This window comes from Aegilops tauschii, chromosome 7 (assembly GCF_002575655.3).
Source record: "Aegilops tauschii subsp. strangulata cultivar AL8/78 chromosome 7, Aet v6.0, whole genome shotgun sequence".
NCBI classification, from domain to species: Eukaryota; Viridiplantae; Streptophyta; class Magnoliopsida; order Poales; family Poaceae; genus Aegilops; species Aegilops tauschii.
In genome coordinates this window covers 59,533,440-59,542,174 of record NC_053041.3, presented here as the reverse complement: position 1 = coordinate 59,542,174, position 8,735 = coordinate 59,533,440, and the positions used below count along the sequence as shown (strand labels likewise).

Below are 8,735 nucleotides of genomic sequence, written 5' to 3'. Positions count from 1 at the left end.
ACATAATTTCATGCTCTGAGTTTGGCTTATTTAAATTAGTATGATGCAATATTTGCTGCTCATAATGATACAAATTTAGATTTTAAATGCAATATTATATACCATGTATATGGATGGAACAAAATATAAACTCAAATTGAATGTCAAGCATTAATTTGTAGTACTATATGATGTAGGTTTGCTATATGTGTAGAATAGGATTTTCTCCCTAGAGAATCTCCTAGATGGAGTTGTCTTGCTGATATACTTGTGAAAGTTGGCATGATCTTACCATGAATCAACTCACAATGTTATCATTCACTTAACTGGCCTTTTCATAACAAACAGTTGGTTAAAAGCCTACTGGGCAAAACATTTACAAGGATTACATGTATGCAATTTACATGGGGCTATGTAATGTTAGAGATCGAGAAAGGTTGAAGTTGTGTGCAATGGTCATTGGAATGGTTACCATGCTAAGAGCAAAACCTATTGTTAAACAATATCACGTTATTCATTATTGTTGAACTTAAATTATTACATTCAATGTGATTGCGTGATACTTGATTGTTGTGTTTCTAATTAAAGCACATTCTGTGACTATATTCCAGTAGGCTGTTGTTAGATCAAGCTAAGTTGCACCCGAGATGACAAGATGGTAAATGAAAGATGTTGATTATAAATACTTTACTACTTACATATTGTTCATGAAAACATCAAGTAATTATAAGTATCATTTACGATCGCCAACGATCATACTGGATACCGGATGACTGTTTTCCTGGCCTTCAAAGAAGAAATATCCTAGAAGTTGAGCCCAGCCGGAGGGGCCTCGATACTTTTGAGCCAAGAAAAGTAGATGAGGTCTGTCCAAAATCTTGTGAGCTATGAATAATAGATGCGGAAGGGCTCAAATATTTTGTGTTTCCATGGTTCCTAAATGGTATGGTTCTAAGTCCCTAATTTCGTATGTAATAGTTTTCTAGGCAATTTCATAATGCAATCAAGTTTCTGGTTGTAGTAGTACATTGGAGCATTTGTTTGAAGGGTTCAAAATCCTCCATGTGTTGTCTTTAATTAATGGATAATAACAATGGACCAGATTCGTGAGGCGGTCGATCTTAAGCATAAAAGGCATCCAAGTGCTATCAGCGTTTCTGTAACACTTACTTTATTTTTTGCATTAGATCTGATAAGTCTTTCTATGTACACATAGTCAAATTAAATTTTCGTATTGAAAGGATTTAAAAAAAATTGTCTAATACTAGCTATCTTTTATATAGCTGTAAAATTTGACATGCATTATGTTAACATATGGAACCAGTAAAAAGCTAAAAATAGCTACAACCAATATTTTTTTAATGCCCGTAGCAACGCACGGGCATTCTACTAGTAACTGTTAGTTACAACTTTGCTACATGTAGCTATGAGGAGACTTGGGGTGGATCAAGGTCTGAACGTGATACAGGCTTGAGTACGTGATACAGACTTAGCTATCTATGGATCTTAGTTAAGAGAGCATAAGGTCTGAACGTGATGCACTTGAGGAGTCGATCGCATTGACTTGACTCGTATATGGACCAAATCATCAACGTTAAAATCCTGATGTCCGCCTAAAAGTAATTGTATGTGGCAGTCATACAATAGCCCAGTAAACAGATGCCTATAAATTTAAACTACTAAATTTCAATTGGTATGAGCAGGTGCTTGTGCAGCCAATCATAGTTATTCCCCCAGAATTCTCGATTGCGGCTGACCACTTCTCTGATTTCTATTCACCTTAGGACCACAAAAACAAGCAGGTTGATGTGCAAGTATAGTTTCTATTGGAAGAGTGTAAGCTTCGATCTATGCAAGGTCCATCATCTCATCTCTGATTTCTATTCATATCAGGTAATTGTATATTGGTTATTTTGTTAGCATTTTGTGGTCGAAAAATAACCCAAAGACATCTTTTTTTTAAACGAGCTCTCTGAGAGAATATCTTCTGGGAAGGAGGTAATATAATATAAGCTTCATGTTGCGCGATGCCAAAAGCTCCTTCCATTACACCCATCTTCCAAAGAATTTCAATGTTCTGTACTTATGTTCCAAATCTTTGCCGCAGGATATGCCAATCTGGGACTGGATTTTGCTAAAATAAATTTCCTTTCTCTGCGAGTCTTATAAAATATTAGTTCGCTCCTCCTTGGCATAATTTAATTGCTCTGCTATAGGTTATTTTCACAGCGTTTCATGAGGGATTTAAACATCTTTCTTTTGTAGGGAGTGAACAAACCTGTAGTCGATAGTTTAGATGTGTCTATCATGATCTTCTGCTGGTATTAGTTTCCTATCAAGCAGTTCAACATGTTTATATCTATACCCTTGGTTATCTATCACGTCTTCTATAGTATGTGCAACTTTTCTTGCGGATCCGCTGATGATATGCTAGGGCGCCAGATCTTCATGAATTGGTCAGTGATTGTATGAATATGAATTTGTAGTCTGACTATGTTCTTGTTGCTCAATTATATGTGACCATGTTGCAACTGTATTTGCATGTGATGTTGGTTTGGCCAATAGATTTTTGTTTTGGGATTCCCTGATGGACCTTTTTGTAGTGTATTAATTTTGATTGTGATGGAGTGGGACTTAAACTTCAAAGTATATTTGCACGTTAGTGTACAAAATCGTAGGTGAAATTTTATATATAATGAGCAAAAAACCTATGATCTCAAAACATGCCATTTTGTTCTCTCTGAATGGAGTGTTAATCTTCTCCTCTATATAGGCTTGAAGGATACAAGCATGGCAAGTCTGGTTGGTGGAGGGGAAAATAAGAATGATTTAATAGGAAGAAAAGGAAAATAATGCTGCTTGAGATGTGCATGTGGATTCTGAATATATATGTTTGATACTTTCCCCTCATGACAGAGATTAGTCGAGGTTTGTGGAGTCCTCATAATATGTGGGGTTCAGTTATTGTATTATTCATCCTAGGTCCCCGTTGCAACGCACGGGCAATTACCTAGTAACCACTAAGTTTTTGCACACATGGGTAGTAGTCCGATGTCCGCGTAGGAAGAGAATAATGATGCTCAAAAGTAGAGAAGAACTACTCCCTCTAATCCAAATTAATTGACACAGCTCTAGTGCAGCTGCAATTAAATTGGATTGAATGGACATTTTTGTATTTATTCACAATAACAAAATGATTGTGCATAAATACTCTCTCCCTCTTAAGACGTTTTTGCATAGATAATCTCTCCTATCACGGCCCCATGCAGCTTCTTTTCGTCAAGCCCTTACAACAATCGTCACGCGCGATCGATTATTCCCTTTTTAGGCTTTTTTTAGTCTTCCTCTTTTTTTAGAAACTCCTCTTTTTTTAAGTTTTGGGGGAGTGCTATGCGTCGGCCGGTGGATCTTTTCAAAAGATCCGCTGCCTCGCGAGCCGTCCGATCTAGATTGCTCACCGTATGATCGCTCTTTACAACAAAAGTATTGACTATTGAAACAAGAGCTTTGTTTCAGAAACACGTCGGTGACTATTACAACAAGAGCTTTGTTTCATAAGCACGTTGGTGACTATTGAAACAAGAGCTTTGTTTCGGTAACATATCGGTGACTACTGCAACAAGAGCTTTGTTTCAGAAACATTGATGATGTTGCAAATCTCTCCGTGCATGATCCCTCTTTGCAACAAGAGCTTTGTTTTAGAAACATTAATTGTTGACTATTGCAACAAGACCTATGTTTCAGAAACATTGATGGTGTTGCAAAAGCATCTACGAACGGTGCTTAACCCCCAAATGCCTCACTGTGGATGGCAATAGCCTGCCGCCGGCCCATAAACACGCCACGCAGGGCTGGGAGGGATCCATCAACGAGGGCTCCCCCGACATCGACAACGCCGACGAAGAGGCCGTGCGCTGCGCCGCAACACCAGGGGAGCTCGCGCCCGAAGCTTCTGCATCGCCCGGTGATCCCGCTGCCCACCTGCGAGCCCTTTCTCCGGCGCCTCCTTCCTCCCTTTCTCTGCTCCAACTCGCCATGCCGCTCCTCTCCCATGACCCACCTCTCTCTCTCTCTCTCTCTCTCTCTCTCTCTCTCTCTCTCTCTCTCTCTCCTCTTCACAGGAACCGTGCAGCCGTCGTCGAGTCCTTCGCCTCCGACTGCTTTCCCAGCGAGCTCGGGCCAGATCCGGCGCCCAGGACAGGAGAGATCTGAGCGGCGGGGCGACCGGCTGGCCGGTGTGAGCGGCAGCGGCGCCCAGCTTCCAACGCCCCCGTCTACTCTGCACCATGAGAGAAGAGATGCGAGAGAATAGAGTAGCAGAAAAGTTGGGCGTTGGTTCAGAAATCGGGGGAAGGTGGAGACGTGCATCAGGCCCACATGGACACGTGTTGCACACGAAGGAGGCGGATGCGAAGTTTCTTTTCAGCCAGTTGACATCGAGCGTTTTCCTTTTTTTTAAGGCAAGCACGATCGATCGATCTTTCCTTTTTTTTGAGACATCGATCGATCTTTCCTGACTAAGTCGCCCGTGACTCCGTGTACCGAAGCCTGGCCGAATTATACTGGCCCACCCAGACCAACGAAGCCTCACGGCCCAGCTGAAAAAGGGACCTCAACTCCTCCATCGATACAGCCCAGCTGAAAAAATTAGTACTTTTTTTAGGGTACCATTTTAGCATGTTATTATATGGAGTAATAAATAGAACAAAATTTACAATATTTTTACATCCTATGTTTGGAATAAAAAATCATCACCTATTAACATAAATTAGACTTTTTTAGTGTTTAACATGGAAACTCAAATAATCGCCAGATTTGTAGGCAATCACATTGTCAACACTATTGAGATGTTTTAAGTCCTTTTCTAGCTAAAGCATCTCAAGATTTTAAAAGCTGGGTATAAACATACTCTGCAGCTCGAGTCAAATTGGACTCGCTCGTTTTATACAACTAGTTTGCACCCCTAGAAAAACACGCTGCTATATTTCGTCTAATCATAAATGTTTTCCCAAAATGTATGCAGTCAAACTTCACAATCTCTTCACTCATACAATTTATAAAAGAAATAATAGGATCAGAAAGTTGATTATCTGAGACCAAAATTCAACCTTCACTTCTTAAGCAGACAATTTGACCACTTGTGTGCACGATCCTGATTTATTTATCTCAGTTGCAGGATGATGATAGTTCAGAGCAAAACTTGGTATCACAGTGATCCTGATTCAGGGCTAATGGGCCTCCCAAGTTTGTTTCAGCTTCAGGGCAAAAAGAAAAAGTTTGTTCAAGTACATGACACAAGCTCACAAGTTGCTATCATGAAGACTGCGCATTCGAATACACATCCCATATAAGATCATCCATAAGACTTTTGATGTGTACACAATCATGGCAATAAAGATAACACAGTAGCAGATTGCTATGGTAAAAGTCATGAGAAGCATCCAGGCAGGGTGGGATGACAGAGCTTCAGCAGAACAAGGGAGGCATATATGTGCTGAGAACCTCCAACGCAACAGAAGAGATGAAAACCTGGTGGGTTGATCACACAGCTTGAGGAGGGAAGAACCATGTGGGCCGCCACTGTCCAACACGCTGCAGCGGTGCTGCTGCTGCCTCTGACATCAACGGCGTGATTGTGCCATCCCTCATGCTGTACACACCAGAGTCGCAAAGAGGATTTGCAGAAGAGGTGGGCCAGACATAGTCACACATGAAGTAGATGCAATCCTCATTGTATCCACTGCATTCCACAGCAGGCAGGCACTTGGAGCCATGTTGGCCAAGAAAGAGTGCATGGCCACCCAACTCACTGCCCTTTCTCCATCGACCAGGGCTCGATTGCAAGTCTGCCTCAAAGACCTGAAATGCGGCAGTACGTTTATGTTCAAAGACATCGTAGCTTGTGGAACGTGGCGTGCATCGAAACCATCTTGCCACCAGCAACAGTTTAGCCCCACATTCAACGAGATACCGTTTTACCATGTACTCCTCTGCTATGGACAAATGTTGCGGTGTTCCACCTATATCACCCAAAGAGTCAATTATGCAGCTGATGGATGAAATGGCACAGTCGTTGTCCAAATCGACGATGAAAAGCTGGCCGAAGCAACCCCATGCGTACAACTTCCCATTGAAGAATACGACATCACTAAGGAACAGTCGTGGATCCTTATTATCTCTGAGCGAGGCAGTGGCAATCGGTGGCTGGCTAATACAGAGTGTATGGAAACAACCATCGTCCATGATTAGTGCAACGACAGGGGAATGAGGTGATGAGTCCAGGGGAGAGGGCACCACCAACTTATAGAAAATCGGTTTACGGTCAGAGTGGTAACGTATCTCACGCTCCCAAACAGCCACTAGATTAGGAAGCTCTAGTGCGGTCTTGGAGAAAGGATTCATCAATGAGCACACATTACCATTGTCAATGAGGAATAGCCAGTTGTCAATGGAACCTTGGCAACAAGCACCTTCTGGTACAGGTATGCGGTGAATTTCACTGCCTGGAATGCTGAGGAAAGTACCGTCTGGGAGGGTGAGCCACGGGAATGGCAGAGGAAGCGGCTGCAACATACTATTAGAGCGCCAGGTGCGACAGACTGCTCTTAGACGAACACGGTCAGACAGGGAGGGGAGGTGCTTGAGAACAAGGCCCAGGAGTTCCGGCTGAAGATCTGACCAATAGCGATACATTGCAGCCTCCATCATACAAGTCTGCAAGAGAAGACATAGGGTTCGTGATTAAACAGAGCAAGAACTGCAACTAGCAATACATATGCTTCTTGCACCATTCTAAGACCAAAGGTCATCAGCTCAATTTTATTAGAAAGCTGAAGAAGTTCAGGCTATTATCAAAATATAAGATGCAGGGGAACCATAAATCCATCACACAAAAATAAACTAGCAAAATTACATTCCCCATGCTAGCCTTGCACTACACACTTATGCTTCTTGCACTTGGTAATAACGGCTGCAGTAGAGAGTACACTAAGCACCATTTACTTGTCATCGTAAGTCGTAACTGCAAGTCTGCAACTAAGATTAGACAGTATACTAACCACTATTTTTCCTGATAATGAGGTGGATGACTGACACAAAAGATAATCCTCTGATTCCTTTTCCTCTAACTAGAAACGCCAACAGCAGCAGCCTGAGCATACCAATTTTGGAGGAATCTTGTTTCCAATTTCTAAGTACAATGTCCCAGTGTTAATGACCCAGTTACAGCACACATTACATTTTCGTTTTGTGTATAGAATAAAAAGCAGAGGAAGGCATTCTGTCAAGTAAAATATGTAGAGAAAAAGAAATACCATCTTATTCAAGTAAAGGCTGAAACCGAAGAAATGGTTGCCCATTCCATTAGGAGCAAATTAGATCACTGAATATATTTTACTTTACATCAGATCAAGACTCCGTTAGCAAGTGTAGATCAACCGAAAAACAAATGTCGGTCAGGTAAATAGCAATTTGAAAAAGAGGGGTGCCATGCTGAAACAGTGACTGGTGTACGTCTCAAACAAGTACTACATATCACTAAACATGATTTCTTAGGTGTAATAAATCTACCAAACGAAAAGAAATTGCAATTTCACCCGCAAAAAAAAAGGAAATAGTAATTTGGTTAGGCAAATTAAGTGGAAATCTGCAAAAGAGATACTACCATTTGTTTCCGGGGCACGGCGAAACTTACGACGGTGCTCATCGGAGGCACATATTCCTAAGCATTTGTGGTCTACAACAGGTAAAATTTCCATCTCCAAGCATGGATCTACTGGAGGAGACAACGTTGGGCAGGTACAGCGTCGATCCGCCCAGCCAACCAAATTAACCCCTGACAAGAAATGGCAAGCAGGTAGAGGATCCAAGGAGCTAGGGCTTACAGCTTACTCCTGAGGCCCTCCTAGTGGCCTCGCCTGCGAGGGAATCTATTCGGCGGCAGGAAGCGCCCGGGGCTTGGGAATCTCCGGCGAGGCGCACATCGGCGGTGAGGTAGGGATTGGGACCTGGCTGAGAGTTTGGGGTTTTTTAGGGGCGCCCCTATGTCTCGCTTTTTAGGGAGCACAGGGGCAAAGCCGCGCGTTGTGGGGAGCCAGATGGGTCGGCCCAGCCGCGCAGGAGGCCGCGGCCTTTTTCTTTCCTTTTTTCTGTTCTTGTTTTTTCCTTTACTTTTGCACTTTTCTTTATACTTTAAAATATTCTACATATATATACAAAAAATACTTTTCAAAAACACATTTGAAAAATGTTGAACAAGTATTTTAAAAATGTTAATAAGTACTAAAATGTTGAAAAAATATTTGAAAAATGTTGAATAAGCGTTTGGACAATGTTAAACATGTAAACCAAAAATATTGATCGTGTACTAATTTTTTTGACACAAAAATGTAGAGTGAAAACAAAAGAAAAAAATGGAGAAGAAAACAGAAAACCAAAGAAAAATAGAGAATAAACAAAAGGCAAAAAACCAAAGATGAAGAAACAAAATGCAAGAAAGAATAAAAAATAAAAGAAACAAAAGGAAAAACAGGAAAAAAAAGGCTCGAAAAAGCCTCAAGTAGAAGCACCGATCGAACTGCTTGCAGACCAGGGATCGAATCATTGTTCACCCATTTCATCTCTTGAATTTTTAACCTATATGCGTAGGCGAGTGGGCCGGCCCAATACGACGTAGGTGGAGAAAAACCTTCAGCGAAAGTTACCCTCTCGCGTCACTTAAAGCGACCCATAGTCGCAGCGGTTTTTAAGTTCTTCGG

At 41.7% G+C, this 8,735-nt stretch overlaps 1 protein-coding gene across 1 annotated transcript; it reads right to left on the bottom strand.

Annotated features, from left to right (window-relative positions):
* Positions 1-4,943: 4,943 nt before the first annotated feature.
* LOC109763747 (putative F-box protein At2g33200) lies at positions 4,944-8,014 on the bottom strand. Its single transcript, XM_040394648.1, has 2 exons — positions 7,863-8,014; positions 4,944-6,693 (listed from the first exon to the last, which is right to left on the bottom strand). The coding sequence occupies exon 2, from the start codon at positions 6,685-6,687 to the stop codon at positions 5,521-5,523; it is 1,167 nt and encodes a 388-aa protein (XP_040250582.1). The 5' UTR covers positions 6,688-6,693; positions 7,863-8,014; the 3' UTR covers positions 4,944-5,520.
* Between the last annotated feature and the right edge of the window lie 721 nt (positions 8,015-8,735).

Coding starts and splice junctions, on each gene's coding strand:
- LOC109763747 (XM_040394648.1), bottom strand. CDS start 6,687: ATGATGGAGGCTGCAATGTATCGCTATTGGTCAGATCTTCAGCCGGAA.